The 25013-nt window shown below is 33.3% G+C and overlaps 1 protein-coding gene across 1 annotated transcript in view; it reads right to left on the reverse strand.

The window, feature by feature from the left end:
* Positions 1–367: 367 nt before the first annotated feature.
* The window catches only part of LOC306887519 (cell adhesion molecule CEACAM20-like), an 80881-nt gene continuing 56235 nt past the window's right edge, over positions 368–25013 (reverse strand). Inside the window, exons 3-10 of the mRNA XM_079445304.1 lie at positions 8228–8503; positions 7878–8132; positions 7154–7274; positions 6938–6978; positions 6741–6763; positions 2142–2288; positions 1938–1960; positions 368–1189 (exon numbers count right to left, since the gene is read on the reverse strand). Coding sequence (XP_079301430.1) covers positions 1141–1189; positions 1938–1960; positions 2142–2288; positions 6741–6763; positions 6938–6978; positions 7154–7274; positions 7878–8132; positions 8228–8503 — 935 coding nt within the window. The 3' untranslated portion in view covers positions 368–1140. The remainder of the gene's footprint in view (positions 1190–1937; positions 1961–2141; positions 2289–6740; positions 6764–6937; positions 6979–7153; positions 7275–7877; positions 8133–8227; positions 8504–25013) is intronic.

The following is a 25013-nucleotide window of genomic DNA, read 5'->3' on the forward strand; positions in this document are numbered from 1 at the left end:
TAGCTGGTATTAAGCAATTTGAATAACTTTCACAATATTTTCTCATATATATTATTTTTGAGCATAACAACTAGGCTCTCTCTCTCTAAAATAGTTTAATATAACTTGTATTACTGAAATAACATTATGCATTTCTAAGGCATACAATCCTATATTTATATATTTGCATACCCGGTTCCTTTTACAGAATTCATCCTCGATAAACCTACTTTACATTTTGCTCACTCACTCGTAAAACGCACAATCAAAGTTAAAGTTTAACCCACTACATCTGCTTTGACAAATCCGTATCAGTTGTGGTTCAGTGTTATCACACCATGAGGAGAAATAATACAGACCTTATAAAAAAAGAGCTGAAAACCAGAAGGAACAACAAGAAAGAAAAAACTTTATTTTGAGCAAATTAAATTCTTCTGTCATTGAAGTTTGCATAAATTACAAATAATAGAACAGTTACATCACATTCTTTGTAAATGATAATGAACAATATAGTTAAGAAATAACATGCATGTAAATTTGTTTACCAAAACTAATGATTAACGACCAGAAAAAAAAAAAAAAATGCTGCTTCCTCATGTCTTTTCCCTGAGTGACACTGTGTTCAGGTCTAAAGGATAATTTAGGCATGAATACGACCTTTGTTTTTATTACCCGCTATCGCAGACCTTTTATTTCCCCAGTACGAGAAAAGAAATAATGAGGATGTGCCTGATGATTTCTGAGAAGCTGTTTGATGCATGTGATCAACAGCTAATTATTAACCTATAAATATAAAACATTACTTGGAAAACTCATTTACAAATAAGACCAGAATGAACTGTTACAGAGAAAATAAAACATTTAAAGGAAGAGTGTATAGACTGCTCAGATAAGATCATTTTCTACACAATATCAGACAACAGGCCCTGTGAACCTTTGTGACAATTTCTGGTACATTATCCAGTGTGAAACACAAGTTAAAATTAAAACGTTTTGGCGGGGCATATATGGTGCAAACAGTGTACTTTTAAGTGACGATAAAATGTTTCATCAATATGTAATAAGAGTGTGGAAGCTGTGGAAGTAAAGGGATGTTTTTAACAAAGGCTAAACTGTAATACACTTATGTTAACCATCTGGAAATTACGTACAGGGATGAAATCATACATGACCTCCATCCTCTTGAGGTGACAGCAGAGGTTGCAAGTCTCTGTGTAAAAATATAAAGGATTTATAGGACAGAAAAACACATTTGAGATTCAAAAATCAGCACTTTACTTTGCGTTAATAATTCAGTTTACAATAAGGTTTATGTATGTTAATTGACAGAATTGGTTTCATCTGAGTCAGATTTTTTTTTTAATTGGATATATAATATTTACTCTTTTTTTTCTGAATATTAAAACAAACTCAAAGTGTCATTTCTGAGTTGGGGAGGGTTGCAAAAATTGGCACATTGTATAAGGTGACATTTGGCAACTGTGAAAACTCATGTTTGGTTTTTTTGTATTTTGTTCAGATTTTAATTTTTTTTTATTTCACTGTAATTACAATAAATATATATCATTTGTTTTTTTAAATTATATCAATGCTTTCTCTGGGTGGTATGTTGTAATAACGGTGCTTTTTGTACTTAATATTATTTTGCGCAATATATATCAGAAGTTCACATTGTATCAGATAAATGTTACAAAACTGCATAAAAATTCAAGATAAATTGAGCAACAAGCTAAATGTGTTACAACCCTCCTCTATCTCCTCTATCCTGAAAACAGAAAAATTACAAAGCCTAACAAGCCATCTTGAATTCAAAACCATAACATAAGATTTACATTTCACTAACACAACAACATCCAGTGAAATAAAACTAAATTAAAGACATAACACAACGTGTGAGATGAGCAATATTCAGGAAGAGTCTTCAGATGTGCAATATGTCAGTGTCTTCACTTCCTCACCTGCGCACAGGAGGGTTTGACACCTGAATAGAGAAGTTACACAAGCATGTGTTGAACAAAACCAAAATGGCTTCCTTATTGTTTTACTGCAAAGCTACAGGACAGAATAAATAGCATTATTTTATGATGCAGTAAAGCTTTATTGCAGCCAAAGTACACATATGGTGTTGGGATGGGCTACATGTAATATATGCAACTGCTCACCTGACTTCCATATGGAGGTGGAGGAGCCCTCGACTTCCCTCCATGCTTTACTTCGGCATACTCTGTACTAGTTTCACTAACATTCCCTAGAGTCACTCTCTCTCCACTGGCTTTCTGGAAATGGCTGATGTCTGCATAGTTCAAGTCCTACAAACAGTCAATTGTTTTAGTTCAATTATAAACACAATGTATTTAAAGTGCTGTGACAATGTATTTGCCCCCAATCCTGATTTCTTCTTTTGGTAACACTTTATAATAACTGCACGCTATGAATCATTAGGTAAGCATTAGTAAATAGTCAGTTCATCCTTAATACAGCATTGTCCCAAAATTAATATAATTAGTAAGCAGTTTATAAATACAGCAATAAATGCCTTGTTCTTGATTTATAAGCATATCTATTACAAAGCAGATTTAAAGGCTCAGTTACCTTCCTAAAAGAAAAAATAAACAAACACAACACAGAAGGATACAGAACTCAGAAATATTTATTTAAAGAGAAAAAAAATTAAACTGTACAACTGTACACTTGAACTTTTATTTATTTATTTATTTCAATGAAATTGCAGAGAGTTATTTTTCATTTTCTATCAAATGTACAGTTGTACAGTTTCATTTTTTGCATCTTGAAAAAATATCTCTGTGTTGTGTTTGTTTAACTTTTCTGTTTGGAAGAAAAATGAACCTTTAAATCTCCTTTGTAAATGCTTTATAAGGTATAAATAGTCCTCACTTTAGATGAGCTCACAAAAATAGATGGCTGGCAACTTCTAAATGTTTTATAACTACCTGACTTAATCATGAATCACAGCAGGAATGTGTTAATAAAGCATTTATTGAGCAAGAGAGGCAAAGCAAACACACACCTGTAGAGGTGCAAGTTGAAGGAATATATATATATATATATATATATACATATATATGAACCAATTAGAGGAGAACAACTGCACACTCACTTAAACAGGCTATTTAATATATACCAATAAATAGCCTATGCTTAAGTGAGTGTACAGTTGTTCTCCACTAATTGGTTCATATAAATAAAGCATTTATTAACACACTGAGCAACTATTATCAAGTGTCTAAATAATAATATTTATAAATGTACATTTAAATAGTTTATTAATCATTTATTACACTTTCTAAATGATCTTATGAACCACTGACAACTCCTAAATAACGTAATAATTGATAATAAATTATAAATTGATCGTTAATAAAGTATGAAAATACTATTATTAAACATTATAGATATGCTCAAGAACAAAACATTTATAGCTGTATTTATAAACTGCTTACTAATGCCTATTAATGTTGGAACAATGCCTTATAAAGGATGAATTGACTATTTACTAATGCTTAACTAATTAATAATTTTTAGGGTGTTACTCTTCTTTTTTTATATATATATATATTTCATGCTAAATAGTTGTAGATCTTCAAATGAAACATAATAAAACAAAGGCAACATAAGTAAGCATACATTATTTATTTACTGTTATTTGTTTGAAGGTTGCCCCCCTAAACTTAATCTGGTTGCACCACCTGCAACAACTGCAACCAAATGCTACCAATCTTTCACCTCTTTTTGGTGGAATTTTGGCCCATGCACTCTTCTTTGCGGAACTGCTTTAGTTCATTCACATTGTAGGTTTTGAGCATAAACTGCCTTTTGGGCCTTTTAAATGACATTTGGGTTCAAGTCAAGACTAGGCCGGTCCTAAACTTCTATTTTCTTTTTTTAACCATTCAGAGATGGGCTTACTCCTATATATAGGATCATTGTTTTGCTGTTTACTCCAGTTGCACTTCAGCCTCAACTTTCATACTGAAGACTGAAGGATTTTCTTGTAGAGAGCAGAAATCATGTTTCCCTCATGTTCCCCACACCAGCACACTGCCACCATGACGCTTGACCATAGGTGTGATCTTCTTCTTGTGGAATTCATTGTTTGGGTTACGCCAGATGAACTCCTCACACAACAAACATTCACCCAAAAGGTTTGAGGATCATCAAGCAGTGGTTTTTGTCTCATCACTCCTTCATGGATGCTATTTTTTGACTATTTGTGTCTTTCAGAAAGTCGTAAACAGTGACCTTCATTGATGTATGAGAGGCCTGTAGTTCCTTTGATGTTGTCCTTAGGTATTTTGTGACTTCCTGGATGAGTAGTTGCTGTACACTTGGAGCAATTTTGGAAGATCGACCACTTCTGGGTAGGGTCTTTTTTCCATTTGGGGATAATGGCTTTAACAGTGGAATCCAAGAATCTTTGAAATAGCTTTGTCTTTCTTAGACTGATTACAATAACCTTCTCCTTCTTCCTCACAATTTCTGGAAAATTATTTCGTATTTGGCATAGTGTGTAACTGGACAAGACTTTTTAACAAACTTCATGCTGTTGAAAAAGTGTTGATTTACTTCAGCAGGGCTAGTAGAAATCAGGCGTGGTTGCATCTAGAAACTCATAATGAATGCAGTTTCATAGTTTTGGGAATTAGTAACTACAGGGTCAAATACAATTTCACACAGGCCCAGCTGGTATTAGTTAACTTTTTTTGCTTCAATAAATAACATTATTATTTAAAAAGTTTATTTTGTGTTTATTTGGTTTGCATTTGTTTTATGTGAGATTTTGTTTTTAGTTTTGAAATAATTTAGATATACACAAAACAGAATAAAACAGAATGGGGTCAAACACTTTTTTACAGTACTGAAAAAAGAAGAACAAATCCCACTGATAAACTGTTTAGTAAATAATGATATGTCAATATCCATAGCTTATGTATAGACCTGAGCTATGTATAGACCCATATATAAACATATGCTACTTACATACCTCACTTTATAATGCACCTTCTGTTTATACTTCCTTGCAACCTAAGTTGTATGTACAGTCATTTGCACTGAGCTAGTCTCTCCCCCTCTACCTCATAACTTGCACTATATGTCATAAAACTTAATGTATATACACGTTTTTTATATTTATTTTAGTGCTGTCAATAGATTAAAAAAATTAACTAATTAATCACAATTTTTTCCTGAAATTAATCACGATTAATCCCACCTAACATTAAACTTTTTAAATCTACTTTTATATTGCAATAATTTCACATTTAATCTTCAAATTAATGTAGAAACAACATAAAGACGGTATATTTTTAATATTTGATTAATGGCATCTTTTTAATGAATGAAGGCCAGTATCACTGACACCAATATTGATGTCTCTATAAAATAATATTTTTTCCCCTAATATTTAACCATTGACTATTGCCATTCAACATTACAGTATAATTGAGAGCCATCAATTTTAATATTTATTAGACTTAATTAGACTTATTAGAGAATAAAAATAACTTCTAATTTAAGTGAACTTTAAACAATTTTCTCATAAACACAGTATAACCAATGTCATATTTAGCTACCTATGCCCTTCAGCAAGTAGGAAATATACAGAAATTGAATAAAGTTGTCAAACACTAAATTCTAAATTAAATACAGAGGAGTCCTTAAAGCTATAAAGTTATTGATTTCCTTTTTTTTTTTTTTTGTTCTTAGATGAACAGACATCACAGCAGCTGGGTTAATAGGTTATTTTGGCTGCTTTTTCTTTAAGAGCTGCCGAGGCGGATCTGAAACGCATTGTGTTTTCTCTCAACTCACTTTACATTTTCTGACCCACTTCAGGTCTTAAAGTCTCTATTAATGATCTGACGAGTGTGTTAGATGAGTGAGAAAGTGCAGGACAGTTTTGAAAACCATTTCAGAGACATGTTCTTAAATGTGACTCATATATTTCACGCAAGCACAGTTTTAAGGCAGTTTTAATCACCTTCATGACTTAACTGACCACGACATTGCATGCACATCGTTTCTTTCGCGCTTTGATATGAAATGATAAAGGCTACAGCGTGCGGCAGCGCCTTTGTTCAGTACAGTACAGTTTCCGCGCTCCTTTGACTCACGCCTGACGCTGAAGTGAAGTTGAAGCACGCGTCTGAAACATCTCCTATTTGAAATGCTCGTAAAGACGTTCTGTGACTAAATTAGCAAGAAAAAAGAGACAGAGGCAGCAGTTGTGAGTGGGGTGGCCAACACTAGCCCCGCCCCTGTGTTAACGCCGTTAAATATTTTTAACGCGTTAAACTGAAAAAATTAATCACCAGCGTTAACGCGCTAATTTTGACAGCACTAATTTATTTATATACTTTGTTATTTGCACTTCTGGTTAGATGCTAACTGCATTTCATTGGCTCTGTACTTGTACTCTGCACAGTGACAATAAAGTTGAATCTAATCCAATCTAATCATCCTCATAGCATGTCTTTGTGCAGTAACGTGAAAGATTAAATTTCAGTTAAGGTGACTGTAAAGGCTGGATTACTGAATTGTGGTCAGTTACTATTACAGCACTTTTCCGGTAAGTAATTTCATTTGGCATCAGATTTACAGTTTTCAATCAGGTATTCATATGGCGTCAGATTTACAGTTTTCAATCAGGTATTCATATGGCGTCAGATTTACAGTTTTCAATCAGGTATTCATATAATACAAAGAAAGGCAGTGATGAGAAAAAATAAATGAAAGTCACTCACTGTCTCCTGTCTGCTTTGTGCTGCTGTTTAAAGAAAGAAACACTCAATGAGTTTAATATTGAGAGAATTATGTACAGTATTGAATAGTTCATCTGCAGTCTCTTATGGGATGTTCATTATCAGGCAGTCTAGTGAAGTAAGTTGTGTTGTTTTAATCAGATACTCATGTAGGCATTATGAATAAATAACAAACATACCCCCCCTTGATGGTCCATTTTGTCGAAGGTTTGGTTTTTGACTAAAGTGTAAAGACAAAGACATTTTGTTACAAATTTACCACATTTTTGTCTCACAAAAAGACAGCCTATGACAGTTGTTTTACTGAAATCATTTTATCATCACATAAATACTGACATATTTTCAGAGAAAATCATTGTAATTGGACATAATTCAGAAACTAATTTTTTACTCACATTTTCTTAGTTTTGGTTAAATAGACAATCAGACCACAGATGCCTGCAACTGCCACTAAAACGCCAATAACAATCCCAGCTATCGCCCCTGATGTCAGTCCTCCTCCTCCTCCTCCACCCACTATGACAAAGACACAGGAAACAGCAGACCAACATCATGTACAGCATAGAATACTTACTTTAGGGCATTTTAACATATCAAAAACTAAACAAAAATTAAAAAGCATACATTATGAAGTTATAAAATATTTGGTCATTCTATATATCTATATCTATATCTATAGTCAAATCACCTTTATTTATATAGCGCTTTTAACGATACAGATTGTGTCAAAGCACTTAACAGTATCAAATTGGAGGATAGTGTCAGTAATGTATATATATATAAATATAAATATACACACATTACTGTATATATAAATATATATATATATATATATATATATAGATAATAAAAGTATTTTATTCAAAATGCTATGCTGCAACAGACAATACATTAATGTAATAAATAAATAATGTGTGAATAATTAAATACATTAATGTCATAAATTGTGTATGCGTACATAAAAGTACAAATAAATCATGCATACAAGACATCAAATACATTTTTGAAAATACAACATATCTTAAGAGGTAAATTAATGTCGAATTGCGTTGGTTTAATTGCATAATGTCGAATTGCATATCAGAAGTTTACAACATGGTTAGTTCTATCTATTCTTACCTTTAACTAGTAAAGCATGTTTTTGTGAGGCTCTTTTCTTTGTGACATTATTCCAGGCTGTGCATTCATAATCTCCACTGTGTGAGAAGTCAGTCTGATCTATGGTGAATGTGTCTGTGGTCACATCAGTGTCTGTTTCATTAAACTTCCAGCTGAATGAGGCAGAAGGTACAGAATTTGCAGAACAAGAGAGCGACACATGAACGCCTAAATCCACCTCATCCTGACCCTTAATAGAAACATCTTCTGGTCCATCTAGAACACAGACAAGAGACTCACTGTTAGAGAATGGCTTTATTTCATCAGCTTTGAGCTCAAATCATCGTGTTGTTTGAATGTTTAAGACTCACAGTTGATGAACAGCCTGAGATCTGCTGTCCCAGAGCTGACAGGGTTTCTATATGTACACTGATATTCTCCACCGTCTGATCTCTGCACTGGACTGATGGACACTGATTTGTTATCAGATGAGAAGCTGATTCTGTTGCTAGGAGACAGAGGACTGTTATCTTTCATCCACTGCACAGAGATGATGCTGCCAGTTCCCTCAGAGCTGATGTTAGCAGATGATTCTCCCTCTATTAATGATTCTTCTGGCTCAATAAGCCTGACATTAGTTATATTTTCTGTGTGAACGAGAGAAAAACAAAGACACTGAATCTACAATTAGTCTTATTTAGTGAGCAATGTAAAAACAGAAATGAAATGTAGTTAGGACTATTAGCATGCCTGCCTCCCATTCTGGCGACCAGGATTTGAGTCTTGCTCGTAGTGGGGCGGTCAGGACAGTAGGGGTTACACATAGTGTTAAAGATAAATAGAGTTAAATAGAGGGGTCCAACGTATCAAAGCTTGTGTTGTTTTCAGAAAATTACATGATCATTGGCAAAATAAGCCTCACTAAATTCAAATTTGCCGCCAATTTAGCGCCGCCCACGATGATTGGCTGTTCTGCACGACAGGGAACAGCTAGTGAATGATTTGAATATGAGAAAATAACGCGCTCTTTCTTCAGTGTGAGCCTGTTTCGCCAACTACAACAAATTCTAACGATACTACAGCAAACATCATGCCAACTGACTGAGGTAAGTCTTTCATACACAGTCTTTGGTGTGGACTCGAATGCCGTGGCATGTAGCATGATCAGTCATTAAATCAGAATTAGCCACCTCGTACGAATTGCGTGAGATCGGACTGGCTGGCCTAACAGTTCGCAATTAAATCCATATCCTACCTTTTCTTGTAACCCGATAAAATCATTCCATGGCGCTGAACGTCGTCTATGTTTAATCTACACGCATTTCTGAGCATGCCTGCTTGCTGGCGTTCACATAAATCCACAAGTCGTTATTTTAGGTTAGGCTATTTCATTCAAGTCAATATTAGCAATAATGTACAATAATGTGTCTAGCATTCTTTTACGTCACGGAGCATAGCAAATAAATTGGTTGCAAAACGGTATCCACTCACGTTTAACATTTAGTCTGCTTATTACTACATTGCTGGTACCACAAGGGGGCAGTGTGTCTGTAATTAATACAGTCACATTACTATATTATCCAGTCTCTGCGGTAGCTCCCGTTACCTAAATTCCCAGAATGCATTGCCGCTGTGACGACACATTCCCAGACTCTATATGAGATGATATAGCCCACCATGATAACTAGACTTTATACAGGTGTTACTATAACGAATTTGTAAATGGTGATCAGTGACAAAATAGTGATAATGTGGAAGTTACTGCCTTTTGCCTTGGTGCGACTTCTCCCTTTTTCAGACAGTGTAGAGGCAGAGTACATTAACTTCAAACTAAAGTAAACTGTCATTTACATATTGGATCGTTGATTATGAAAATTGCATCTATCCTGGATATTTACACTCCTAGGTAGTAATATGATGCAGCTAAGTCAAAGTAAATAAAATAAATTTACTTTCTAAATTGAGCTAAAATCACATTTAGCAAACATCACTGTTAACCTTTCCTGCTCAGCTTCCAGATCATTGTCTCAGTGGAACATAGGCTGTGATGTGTGAATGTAAATACATAGTATTAAATTTATTTATTTATTTATTTATTTAGTTTGTGTGGAAAGACTGTGGAGATCTACAGCATATGAGCATGGCAATTCAGGTGTGGAACAAGTCAACTTTTATTATTATTATTAATATTTAAATCTGTAATCAGCATAGACAAGTCTTATCATGCCACATAATAATACAACAAATTCTGTATTTTCTTTTCATGTAGCTGTTTTTTTTTTCTTTTTTAAATGGATCTTCTTTGTGTATAATTTATAATATAATATAATAGTAAACCAAACAATGACCAGTTATTTTTGTTAGAGGAGAGACTTCTTCATTGGCTATACAAATTTCCTGATGCTTATTTAATTTTAGGAGGTGATTTCAATGTTCTTTTGAATGAATCTATGGACAGATGGCCACCAGGACGACCCTCCAATTTAAACTCTAATTTCAAGCAGTTTATGAGGAGGTTTGATCTTATTGATATATGGAGAGAAAAAAGTTTAAATTATATTATACTTGGAGTAATAAGGATGGCTCTAGATATTCCAGGATAGATTTTTGGCTTGTTTCTAATAATTTTGATAATAATGATATTCAAGTTGATGTAATGGCAACTCCATTTATTGACCATAAAGCTATTTCGATTAAAATTTATATTTCTCCAAGTGAAAACTGTAACAGGCAGCATTCATACTGGAAAATGAATACTTCTCTGCTAAAATTAAGTGAAGTTAAACAGGAAATGGAAAGACTAATTATTATTGAGTTAAAGCCAAAAGTGAAGGATTGTTTAAATGTTATTGGGAATTACTAAAATTTGAAATCGGAAAATATTTGAGAAAATTTAGTAGTACAAGCTAAATCAAAGCGTCACATGGAAGCGAAAACTGTTGAAGAGATTTTATCTTTAACCAGTATTCCTACTGATAATTTATTGGATGAGCAGAGAGTGTGCCTAATGGAACTACAAAATAAGCGTGATGATAAGTCGTGACGTATTGTCAAGTATGGTTACCCATATATGTACAGAACGCAAGCACAGGGAGCCTATATTCGATCGAGACAAAAATGGTTAGTGCATGGAGAGCAGATGTCTGCTTATTTTTTCAAACTTGAAAAGTCTAGGGCTAAATTCAATTCTATTTCCAAAATGAATATTAATGGATCTATTACAGATAACTTTGAAACTATTTCTAGTTTTTGCTATAATTATTACTCAAATTTATACACATCTAAATTTAGTGAGCTTATAGTATGTCAACTTTTTATAAGCATTTAGGAAAAGTAAATGTAATTAGTCAAGAGGACCAAATATTCTGTGATTCCCCAATTACTATTGCTGAAATTAAGGATGCGACTGAACGTCTGAAATGTAATAAATCACCAGGTAGTGATGGAATTACTGCTACCTTTTCCTTTCTGAAGTGTTTTCTGAAAGTTTAAAGTGTTCTGAACTTCCTACAACTATGACTCAAGGTGTAATCTATCTAATTCCTAATCCCGAGAAAGATTTACTGCTTATTGATAATTGGAGACCTATTAGTTTGCTGAATAATGATTACAAAGTATTTGCTCTTGTTTTTGCTCAAAGATTCAAATTAGTATTAGATTCAATAATTGATGAAAATCAATCTGGGTTTATGAGAAAAATACATATATTTAACAATATCAGGCTTATTTTTGATCTTATTGATTACTCTGATCTCATTAAAGATGATAGTTTTATTTTGTTTTTAGATTTTTTAAAAGCCTTTGATACCGTTGAGCATCCTTTTATTTTTTATTGTTTAGAACGCTTTGGGTTTGGGCGCTATCTTTATATGCGTGGCAATAGTTCAGTAAAATTAAGTCAAGGCACTACACAAAGATTTTATCTGAAAAAAGGTGTGATGTAAGGTTGCCCAGTTTCAGTTTATCTTTTTCTTATTGTTGCTCAAGCGTTTAGTCATTTTATTAAATCAAGTGAGTTAGAAGGAGTTCAAGTTGAAGGGAGAAGTGTCTTGATAAGTCAGTTGGCCGATGACACGGCTCTTTTAAAAAAAAAAATGCTTGTCAAATTCAGTCGGCTATCAAAAATATGAAACTTTTCTCTAGTGCCTCGGGTCTTTGCTTGAATTTACAAAAATGTGAATTGTTTGCCTTGAAGAGTTGCCATGACAAATCCATTTGTAACATTCCTGTAAAGGATGCTCCAATCTATTTAGGTATGACTATCTCCAAAAATAACAGGACAGAATCTCACTAAATTGTAATCCTGTGATCAAAAAAGTAAAGAGCAGATTTAATATTTGGTTACAGAGAGATTTATCTCTTAAAGGTCATGCTCTGCTGGCTAAAGCGGAAGGCATTTCTAGGCTTACCTATGTTGCTTCATCAATTCATTCAGATAGTAAAATAAATAAGATAACTGATCAAACAATGTTGAATTTTCTGTGGAAAAACCGTGTGCATTATATTAGAAAATCTGTGATGGTTAATTCATATAAAAATGGTGGTCTTGATTATTTAGATTTTTCAATCTTAACACTTTCAAAATTAACTGATTGAAGTATTTCTTGAAAAACCCTTCTTCTATGTGGAATTCATTTTTGTTAATGTGTGATTACAAAATTTAAAAATTGCCTGTTAAATTGTCAGTTTTTCACAGGCAAGTACTTTTGGGGTGGAAGTTCATTTACAAGCACAATTTTTCTACACACCAATATTATATCTGGAATAATTGTAATATTCTGTATAAACACAAAAATATATTTATGAAAACCTGGTTTGATAAAGGGATTCTTTTGGTAGGACAGATGTTGAATTCTCAGGGGTATTTAATGATTTATGATGAATTTATTTCATATTTTAATTAGGGATGGGCATTTCTGGTCATATTTCATTTCGAGTAATCCACAGGTTTGAGAAACGAGTACTCGATTAATCGGGGGTGGAGCTTAAGCAAGGGGCGGGGCGTGTGCGTCATAGCGACATTGAATTGAAATTGATATTTTAATTAAAGCCCTGTTAAAAACGTTGTTGATAAAACTATGACAGGATTCAGAAAATAATTAAATTAACACAGATTATTAAAAATCACCATCAATAGTGGTTAATACAGTAAACATTTAAAAGAAATAACAGCGTGAGGTGAAGCTGAAGCGCTTTTTCTACATGACGCATTGTATATAAAATTAATCACATAGCCTAGATACACAATATGTAAATGTTATATTACAAATTGTATTTATCTACACAAAATACATGTGAGCTTGAACTAGTGCCAACCAGAAAGTAGTGGATGCGCTTCTCCCGTTACAGGCGCTTTAAAACAACGGCAACTTTGCAACCGCAAAAAAAAACACAAAGTTATTTTACAGTATTATCCCCATCCCTGTGTGTGTCTTATTATTTGTATAAATATTTTGGATCAGTGTTTAAAAAGAGAACCTACCTTTTTCTATGTTTTATAAAACAAATAAAACACACATGATACTTTTCAGTTATTTTATTCAACTGTTATTTTTAACAAAACAATATTTTACTTCAGCAGCATCACAACAGCTGTGGATCAAAAAAGTTTTTTTGTAAAAGGTTTGCAAAAATAAAGTTTAATACAACTTCACCAAACGACTGTTAAGTAGCCCATAGCCTAACGAAAATTAGAAGCCAGCATAATTTGGCTGCGTAAACTTAAAGTAAAAATAGCCTGAATATTTTTACCACAGCTATAAAACTTAAAGATTAGGTAACATAACATTTCTTTCAAAATTATCAGTTGGTAAAGGGAAATAAAATAAAGCCGGCATAATTTAACTATGCTGCTTAAACTTAAAACAAAAACAGCCTGAATATTTTACCATGCATGGCTAATAAAACTTAACATAAGGACTCAGTGTTGGGGAGTAGTTAACTACAAGTAGTGACGCTACTAACTTAACTACATTTTTCAGTAGCTTGGCAGTAGCTCAGTTGCTTTTTAAACAGTGTAGCTTTTCCAGTAGCTAACTACTTTTTGCAGCAAGTAGCGGTGTAGCGCGAGCAAAAGCTACATTGCGTTTTGTCGAGCCTGCGCGAATCAGCGCGATGCAAGGATATTCTTCTTGTTTGATTACAAACTCATTTTTTGCCATTACCGCCACCTGTTGTTTAATCACGCATCTTGCGGCTAACGGTTCACTGACGTACAGAAGTGGGTTGACACACGATGGAGCAAGACGTGGCGGCAGATTTGGAGGATGGAGAAACAACTAACTTAAAGTTAATTACCCATGGCCTTATTTGTCCAAGTTCACGTCTCTCAAAGAAACGACAAGTAAAGGTTACACTTTTTGTAACAGTCTGAGATATTTGAGTGTTGTGTGTAATAAAACAATACTCTTTGAAATCATAATTGTATTGCATTGTTTTAAACACTAAATATTTTACTTAAAACATTCCTCAGACACTTATTCAGTTATTTATAATATACATTGTTCAAAAAAATCAAAAGTAGTTTCAATGTAGCTAGCTACTTTTTGATAGTAACTTGTAGTGTAGCTAACTACTTTTCCAAAAGGGTAGCTTGACTGTAGTTTAACTACTTTAACTTATGAGTAGCTTGTAGCTTGTCAAACTACAGTTTCAGAGTAGCTTCCCCAACACTGTAAGGACTACATATTTTTATTCAAAAAGACCAGTCGGTCTACGTGCTCAGATGAAAGCCGAGTGCGGAGTCTATTTACAATTAGACCGGCGGTGGAAAAAACGCGCTCAGCAGGAACAGAAGTTGTCTTTCCTCAAAACCTTGTGTGAATTTTCCATTCATTTATGTAATGACAGGTTAGTGTCATATACGATTCAGTGGTTAGCGAGGTCCACGAGTCCGTGGTTATAGCCACCCGCGCTGCAGTGACCGTTTTGCGTGATGGGACAGTATAGTGGGGCTCAACTTAATTCATTAAACGTTTAAAATCTTCACCTTCAACAAAACTAATAGGCAGCAAGTCTTCTGCTGTCATTTCTATTAGCTGCGTCATCTTCTCTGCCCTGCCTGTGTCGCATTTCTGTCTGATGGTGAAATCTCTTATGCTCGTCTGACTGCTGGTAGTGGCATCGGCATCATCTACTTTTTTGCGTTTATGTGCAAGATGGTAACGCATCGAACTTGTTGTGGAGTTGTAGACGAGTGTGGCGCTGCACATCTTACACTTGACTGTTTTTTCGTCAAGTTTTTCAAAGTGTTGCCAGACATCGCTGCGCGCTTTAGAAGCCATATTCGCTCTGTGTGCCGGTCTTGTCTCTAGACCGCAACTTCTCGCAGCCATAACCAATCAAATATCAGACTACCGCCCAAATACCAGCATAACCAATCAGAAAGAATGAAAGTAGTTAAAAAAAAATTTAAATGCATTTTTAGAGCCAATCGATCATCGTTTTCATGCTCGATCGTCGCTGATGCGTTCGAGTAATCGATTAATCGAGTACTCGTGCACATCCCTAATTTTAATTTACCTGTAATCCCGAAAGAATATGCCTCTGTAATTGGAGCTATTTCTTCTAGTACCGTGTCTTTATGTAGAGGTATTTCATACTCTAAACATGCTTCTTTACTTCACCCTGCTGATACTTTCTGTGGCAGAATTTGTTTTTCATCTAGCAAAAAAATAATAATAATAAGGCTATACATTTATTGTTTCAAAAAGAAATTGTTAGTAAGCCAAGTGCTATTTTCTATTGGTCTAAATTTATCAGAAATATGGAAAGTTTGGGTATTACCTAATAAATATCTCATTACAAATAAAATTAAAGAAATTTAATTTAAGATACTGCATAAATATGATCATGCTAAGCATTTTCTAACCAGATTTATTGAAGATATAGATGTAAATTGTTCATCCTGTTCATGACACCCTGAAACGGTATCTTATATTTTCTGGCATTGTCAATATACAAAGAGGTTATGGTGGGAGGTTTCTAGATTTATAAATGACAAAATATTTTGGCAATTTTCTTTTACTATATGAACATGTAATATTTGTTTTTTGAACTATGACAAGAAGTTTGAAAATGAGGCTTATATAATTAATCTCTTGATTATACTTGTTAATTTTCATATTCATCGTTGTAAATTCAGCAGTCAGAAGCCTCTTTTTTTCTGTGGTACCTAAGGAATTAGATATATAAGTCTATATAAGCACCAATAAGGAGAGTACAAACAAAAAGCTGTAAAAACTGTGTCTCTATTTGGTATATTTAAGTTATTGTGATTTAGTGAGGCCTTTCATTATTTTATTTTATTTGTTGACTTTATACATACATGCATAGTTAATATGTACTTTTTTTATTTTTTATTTTTTATTTGTATGTATACAATGGAGGCAAAAATATCCAAATAAAAAAACATATACTTGGTGTAATACTGATTTCTCTAGGCAATCAAGAATAGATTTGTGGCTTACATCTAGGAATATTGACTTACATAGTATTTCTGTTGAGATAATTCCAACCCCTCTTACTGACCACAAAGCACTTTTTCTCAATATGCAGATATCCACTTATTATAGTCCTGCAAAATCATCTTATTGAAAACTCAATAATTCTTTACTGAAAATCGAATCAGTAAAAATAGAGATTACACATCTCATTAAGTATTTTAAAAAAAAGGCTAATACAGAAAAATTATGTTGCACTAATTGGGAACTTTTTAAATTTGAGGTTTCTAAATATTTAAGGCATGTTGGCAGTAATCTTGCTAAAGTTAATAAAGAACAGGAAGATAAAATTATATTTGGAATTACCTCACTCCTAAACAAAGGGTCTAATAACTTTTCAGATATAAAACAAATATGGCAGAATTACAAAGCAAACTAGACAACATCTATAAAAAAAAGGCTGAAGGAGCCTTTATAAGGTCTAGGAAAAGGTGGCTGGAGGAAGGTGAACAGAATACCTCCTACTTCTTTAGATTAGAAAAGAATCACACTACTTTAAATACTATTCATCAATTAAAATATTAAAGGACCCTAAAGAGATTTCAGAGTATTGCTCCACCTTCTACTGTAATCTGTATGCGTCACAATATGATGCTAAAACCTCAAATGATTTCTTAAATTCAGTGGGAGTGAAAAAAAAAAAAAATAATTTAAATAAGGCTGTGTGTGATCAACCTATTAGTTTAGAAGAAATAACCAATTAAATTCATAACTTAAAAAATAATAAGTCTCCCGGAACTGATGGTCTAACCTCAGGATTTTATAAGTTATTTGCTGAGCAACTAGCCCCTTTTCTTCATTCAGTTTTTTGTGAAAGTTTATCTAAGTCCACCCTCCCATCTACCATGACTCAGGGGTTAATTACCCTTATTCCTAAGCCTAAAAAAGATTTGACTATAATTGATAATTGGCGGACAATTAGTCTTTTGAATAATGATTATAAATTAATTGCCTCTATATTTGCTAAAAGAATCAAGTATGTAGCTATTAGAATATATTATAGATGAAACTATAAGAAGAGTTCTCCTTACGAAGGCTGAAGGTATAGCCCGACTAACATATGCCTCCTTATCTTTGTTTCTTGATAACCTTACTAGTAAAAATATTGATAAAATGCTATTTGATTTCTTTTGGAAAAATCAAACACACTATGTTAAAAAGACTGTAATTATGAATACATATGAGAATGGTGGCCTTAATTTCTTAGATTTCACCACAATGAACCATACCTTTAAGATTAATTGGATTAAGCATCACTTAAAAAAACCCACTTCTGTCTGGAATTTTATCCCTTTCTATGCTTTTTCAAATATTGGTGGTCATAGTTTTGTTTTGTTGTGTAATTATAATATAGATAAATTCCAGCTAAGTTATCTGCTTTCCACAAACAAGTGCTCCTATCTTGGTCATTAATATATAAGCACAATTTCTCTCCGCATCGCTATTTCATCTGGAATAACAGAAACATTCTTTATAAACACAAATCTGTTTTTTTAAAGAACTGGTTTGACAACGATATTAAATTGCTTAGTCAGTTATATAATAAAGAAGGAACACTCTTTTCTTATGATGAATTCCTTTCTTAAAATACCAGTCACTCAAAAAGAATTTGCAATGGTTTTTGGTTCAATCACTTCTGGTACACAAATGCTATATAGAGGTATTGATAAAGACCATTCTCCCAGTTCAGTGTCTTTAGATGTTACAAAATCTTATGTTGGTCAAATTTGTTTTTCATCATACCTCAAGAGTAATAATAGAGCTATTCGTACTCTTTTCCAAAGAGAAATTGTTACTGTACCTTATATTTTGTCTCACTGGGTCTCCTTATTAAATGGAAAATTGATTTTCGGGAGGAAAGTGTGGTTGTTACCACAAAAATATCATCTTAGAAATAAGGGTAAAGAAGTTTCTTATAAACTTATTCACCGATTTTATCCAGCATATCATTATTTACAAAAATTTAAAAAAGGAATAAATGTAAATTGTACTTTTTGTAATGAATATGAGGAAAGTGCCTTGCACTTATTTTGGCACTGTCTGTACATATTCAGTTACACTATGGTGTAAGGTCCAAACGTTTATTAGTGAGAATATTCAATGTTTAAAACCTTTTTCTCTCTTATGGGAAAATGTACTTTTTGGCTTTACTGACTATCCTGACCAAGAGGAACAGTACTTTTACTTAATTAATTTACTTATTCTGTTGACCAAATTTCACATTCATAAGTGTAAATTTACCAATAAAAAACCCAATTTTATGGTTTTGTTAACTGAAATATGTATTTATATTGACAGTATCAGAGACTCTGTGAATAAGAAAGCTGTAAGAACTTTGAAAGTTTGTGAATTTTACAATTTATTTATTTGATTTTATATATGCGTGTATATATGTATTTCTTGTTTTTGTTTTTTTAAGTTTAATACTTTCCTCCCCCTGGCAACTGTTTTGTTTGTTGTAATCTATCTTTTTCTTTTCCTTTTTTTATTATTTTGTTTCTTGATAACATGTTGTATGTTATAGTTCTTCAAATAAAAACAAAAACTAATAAAACGCGTTAGAAAAAAAACAAACAAAAATATAGCTGCGAGCAGCGATGACGGGCCCAAGCCGTCAGCATACGCCACCCCGGTGGCATCGATAAAACGGTGCCCAGCGAGCACAAGCATCACAGTAACCCTCTGGCAGTTTGGTTTTAAGGGATACGGCAATTAAAGGGTTAATCCAAACCATCAACTCTGTGAAACACACACACACAGAACAACATATAAAACTTTAAATTCTGTGAAAATATATTTTTCATTGGTAGTTGATGTTAGTTAATGCATTTACTAATGCTAACAAATGAGAAATTATTATAGTTACCAAAGGTTTTAATGATTTATAAGCATTTTTTAATGATTTATTTTTCCATTAACTAACATGAATAATTTTTTCTAACACAAATGAATAAAGTAAAAAATATATTGTTAATATTTAATGTTATTTGTGAATTAACCAATGTTAAAAAACAACATTATTTAACTGTTGTTAATTTACATCATTAATAAATATATACCATTTAATGTTTATCAAAATCAATTCCAAAATGTGTTAATATATTATTACATTTTAATGTTTTATCTTTTGAACATGACTATTTTTCTAATATTACAAATATTTTGTTCATTGTTAGTTCATTGTAAGTTCATACTATCAATGAAGAATTAACATGCTGTAAAAAATATATTTTTCATTGTTAGTTCATGTTAATTAATGCATTCACTACTGTTAACAAATGAGACTTAATTATAAAGTGTTATCAAAACCTTTAATGCTTTATAAGCATTTTTTAAGGATTTTATTGAGATGTTTAAACAGACCCTCTCTCTCTCCCCCTCCACACTCACTGAACTCACACAGTCAGTCACCCACCCAGTCACCTACCGCAAACATTAGAAGCACAGAGACAGGAGAACTCTGATAGTTTTTAAATTTTCTCCTCCGCATAGTGTATTGTAAATTCATGAAATTAATCACATATCCTCAGACTGTATTGTTCTGTGTATGTAATTTTTTATGAAGTGTTTGGAAGCTGCTCTTAAAAGAAAAAAAAGAAAAGAAAAGTTTTCTCTTTTTTACTGTAACTTTAATAAATTGCCATTAAATCATCGTTCAAGATATCCTAAATCCGTCCGCAATTTAGCATCTTCAGTATTTTGGCATCATAAGAAAAAATGTTTGGTGTGATTTACGTGTTTCTGTTTGGAGGAGCATGAATTTGTTTACAGCCTGTTTAAAAACAAAACCCACATTAAAATAAATATAGCCGACTTCCTGTTGGTCGTAGCTAATGACTGTAAATTAGAAAATTGTCCGGATTAATAAGAACAATTTATGTACCGAGTTTGGTGTCTGTAGCTATCATTATATATATATATAAACATTAATAATTATATACCATTTAATGTTGATCAATATTAATTCCAAAATGTGTTAATATATTATTACATTTTAAAGTTTATCTTTTGAACATGACTATTTTTCTAACATTAAAAAGATTAATAAATGCTTTAAAAAAATTGTTCTTTGTTAGTTCATACTATCATGGAAGAATTAACATGCTGTAAAAATATATTTTTCATTGTTAGTTCACGTTAATTAATGCATTTCCTAATGTTAAGAATTGAGACCTTATTTAATGATTTATAAGCATTTTTTAAAGATTTAAAAAAAACAGACCCTCTCTCTCTCTTTCTCTCTCTCACCCACTGGCTCAATCCACACTCAATCCACACAGTCACTCACACCCCACCCCACCCCCACCCCTCACTCAGCTGCAGTGACAGGGAGCTCTCACTCAGAGGCAGGCTGGCAGGGAGCTCTCACTCAAAAGCAGCTCTGATAGTTTTTAAATTTTCTCCTAAGCATAGTGTATTGTAAATTCATGAAATTAATCACATATTCTCAGACTGTATTGTTCTGTGTATGTAATTTTTTATGAAGTGTTTGGAAGCTTCTCTTAAAAGATAAAAAAAAAAAAAAATTATCTTTTTTACTGTAACTTTAATAAATTGCCATTAAATCATCGTTCAAGATATCCTAAATACGTCCGCAATTTAGCATCTTCAGTATTTTGGCATCATGATAAAAAATGTTTGGTGTGATTTCCGTGTTTCTGCTTGGAGGAGTATTAATTTGTTTACAGCCCGTTTTTAAAAAAAACCCACATTAAAATAAATATAGCCGACTTCCTGTTGGTCGTAGCTAATGACTGTAAATTAGAAAGTTGTCCGGATTAATTAGAACAATTTATGTACCGAGTTTGGGGTCTGTAGCTAAAACTAACCCCCTCATTTTTGACAAAAGGTGGCGCTATAGAGTGTCTCTTCCACGCCCGTTTATGAGCTTTTTCCAGTGTCTAACTATCATTAATACTGATATGTGTGTTGAGTTTCATGACATTCTAAACATGTTATCTGCCTCAAAATCACCAGAAACGAATTTTCAAATTTGACACGTTGCCATGGCAACATAATTTTAGATATCAATATTCCCTTCACAGTTTTACATCGGCCGTGTTTTGACATTATTCTGGTGAAGTTTGAAGCAAATCGAGTAAAAAGAAGATGCTGAATTCAAAGCATTTTGAAAACGACACACTTCCTGCAGCCAGTTGGTGGCGCTATAACTTTCAGTCATAATAGTCACATCTATCCGATCGGCATCATACAACGAACAAATCACTGAAGTTTGATCTACATCATACAATGTATGTGGACGTTATTAGGCATTTCCTGGGTCTCATTTTTCGCCATAACTTCATCGCCTCGCCACGGGCAAACCGTTCGACATATCAAAAATATCTTCGCAATTTAGCGTCCCCAATGTCTTGAGATCATGTTCACCGAGTTTGGTGGCAATCGTATGGAAATCCTCAGAGGAGTATATCAAATTCCAGAGCATGCGCTTTTTAAACAGCCCTGAATAGCCGACTTCCTGTTGGGCGGAGCCTAAGACATGCTGTGCGGAAGTTGTTCGGCTCAATGAGTTCTATATGTGTACCGAGTTTCATATGAATACGTGCAAGTATGTGTGAGCTATACATCAAGTTTTCTGACAATTTTCCAGGGGGCGCCGTAGAGCCCCTGTGCCACGCCCGGGTCCCAGCCTCAGCGGCGTCCTAATGGCCGCAGGTTCCAATGTGCGTGCCAATTTTCGAGAGTTTTCGGGCACGTTAAGGCCCCCAAAAGTGCCCGGATGATTGAAATAAAAAAAAAAAAAAAAAGAAAATATAGCTGCGAGCAGCGATGACGGGCCCAAGCCGTCAGTGCATACGCCACCCCGGTGGCATCGATAAAACGGTGCCCAGCGAGCACACACATTACAGTAACCCTCTGGCAGTTTGGTTTTAAGGGATACGGCAATTAAAGGGTTAATCCAAACCATCAACTCTGTGAAACACACACACACAGAACAACATATAAAACTTTAAATTCTGTGAAAATATATTTTTCATTGGTAGTTGATGTTAGTTAATGCATTTACTAATGCTAACAAATGAGAAATTATTATAGTTACCAAAGGTTTTAATGATTCATAAGCATTTTTTTAATGATTTATTTTTCCATTAACTAACATGAATAATTTACTAACACAAATTAATAAAGTAAAAAATATATTGTTAATATTTAATGTTATTTGTGAATTAACCAATGTTAAAAAACAACATTATTTAACTGTTGTTAGTTAACATCATTAATAATTATATACCATTTAATGTTGATCAATATTAATTCCAAAATGTGCTAATATATTATTAAATTTTAAAGTTTATCTTTTGAACATGACTATTTTTCAAACATTAAAAAGATTAATAAATGCTTTAAAAAAATTGGTCTTTGTTAGTTCATACTATCATGGAAGAATTAACATGCTGTAAAAATATATTTTTCATTATTAGTTCACGTTAATTAATGCATTTCCTAATGTTAAGAAATGAGACCTTATTATAAAGTGTTATCAAAATCTTTAATGATTTATAAGCATTTTTTTAAGATTTAAAAAAAACAGACCCCCTCTCTCTCTTTCTCTCTCTCACCCAGCTCCTCAATCCACACAGTCACTCACACCCCACCCCCACCCCTCACTCAGCTGCAGGCTGACAGGACCTCTCACTCAGAAGCATTATATCAACTCTCTGATAGTTTTTAAATTTTCTCCTAAGCATAGTGTATTGTAAATTCATGAAATTAATCACATATCCTCAGACTGTCTTGTTCTGTGTATGTAATTTTTTATGAAGTGTTTGGAAGCTGCTCTTAAAAGATAAAAAAAAAAGTTTTCTCTTTTTTACTGTAACTTTAATAAATTGCCATTAAATCATCGTTCAAGATATCCTAAATCCGTCCGCAATTTAGCATCTTCAGTATTTTGGCGTCATGAGAAAAAATGTTTGGTGTGATTTACGTGTTTCTGTTTGGAGGAGTATGAATTTGTTTACAGCCTGTTTTTAAAAAAAACCCACATTAAAATAAATATAGCCGACGTCCTGTTGGTCGTAGCTAATGACTGTAAATTAGAAAGTTGTCCGGATTAATAAGAACAATTTATGCACTGAGTTTGGTGTCTGTAGCTAAAACTAACCCCCCCATTTTTGACAAAAGGTGGCGCTATAGAGTGCCTCTTCCATGCCCGTTTATGAGCTTTTTACAGTGTCTAACTATCATTAAAATGGATATGTGTGTTGAGTTTCATGACATTCTAAACATGTTATCTGCCTCAAAATCACCAGAAACGAATTTTCAACTTTGACACGTTGCCATGGCAACATACTTTTAGATATCAATCTTCCCTTCACAGTTTTACATCGGCCGTGTTTTGACATTATTCTGGTGAAGTTTGAAGCAAATCGAGTAAAAATAAGATGCTGAATTCAAAGCATTTTGAAAACGACACACTTCCTGCAGCCAGTTGGTGGCGCTATAACTTTCAGTCATTATAGTCACATCTATCCGATCGGCATCATACAACGAACAAACCACTGAAGTTTTATCTACATCATACAATGTATGTGGACGTTATTAGGCATTTCCTGGGTCTCATTTTTCGCCATAACTTCATCGCCTCGCCATGGGCAAACCGTTCGACATATCAAAAATATCTTCGCAATTTAGCGTCCCCAATGTCTTGAGATCATGTTCACCAAGTTTGGTGGCAATCGTATGGAAATCCTCAGAGGAGTATATCAAATTCCAGAGCATGCACTTTTTAAACAGCCCTGAATAGCCGACTTCCTGTTGGGCGGAGCCCAAGACATGCTGCGTGAAAGTTGTTCAGCTCAATGAGTTCTATATGTGTACCGAGTTTCATATGAATACGTGCAAGTATGTGTGAGCTATACATCAAGCTTTCTGACAATTTTCCAGGGGGCGCCGTAGAGCCCCTGTGCCACGCCCGGGTCCCAGCCTCAGCGGCGTCCTAATGGCCGCAGGTTCCAACGTGCGTGCCAATTTTCAAGAGTTTTCGGGCACGTTAAGGCCCCCAAAAGTGCCCGGATAGTCGAAATAAAAAATAAAAAAAATAATAATAAATATAGCTGCGAGCAGCGATGACGGGCCCAAGCCGTCAGTGCATACGCCACCCCGGTGGCATCGATAAAACGGTGCCCAGCGAGCACACACATTACAGTAACCCTCTGGCAGTTTGGTTTTAAGGGATACGGCAATTAAAGGGTTAATCCAAACCATCAACTCTGTGAAAAACACACACACAGAACAACATATAAAACTTTAAATTCTGTGAAAATATATTTTTCATTGGTAGTTGATGTTAGTTAATGCATTTACTAATGCTAACAAATGAGAAATTATTATAGTTACCAAAGGTTTTAATGATTCATAAGCATTTTTTAATGATTTATTTTTCCATTAACTAACATGAATAATTTACTAACACAAATTAATAAAGTAAAAAATATATTGTTAATATTTAATGTTATTTGTGAATTAACCAATGTTAAAAAACAACATTATTTAACTGTTGTTAGTTAACATCATTAATAATTATATACCATTTAATGTTGATCAATATTAATTCCAAAATGTGCTAATATATTATTAAATTTTAAAGTTTATCTTTTGAACATGACTATTTTTCTAACATTAAAAAGATTAA

Source organism: Barbus barbus, assembly GCF_936440315.1.
Source record: "Barbus barbus genome assembly, chromosome: 21".
Lineage (NCBI taxonomy): Eukaryota > Metazoa > Chordata > Actinopteri > Cypriniformes > Cyprinidae > Barbus > Barbus barbus.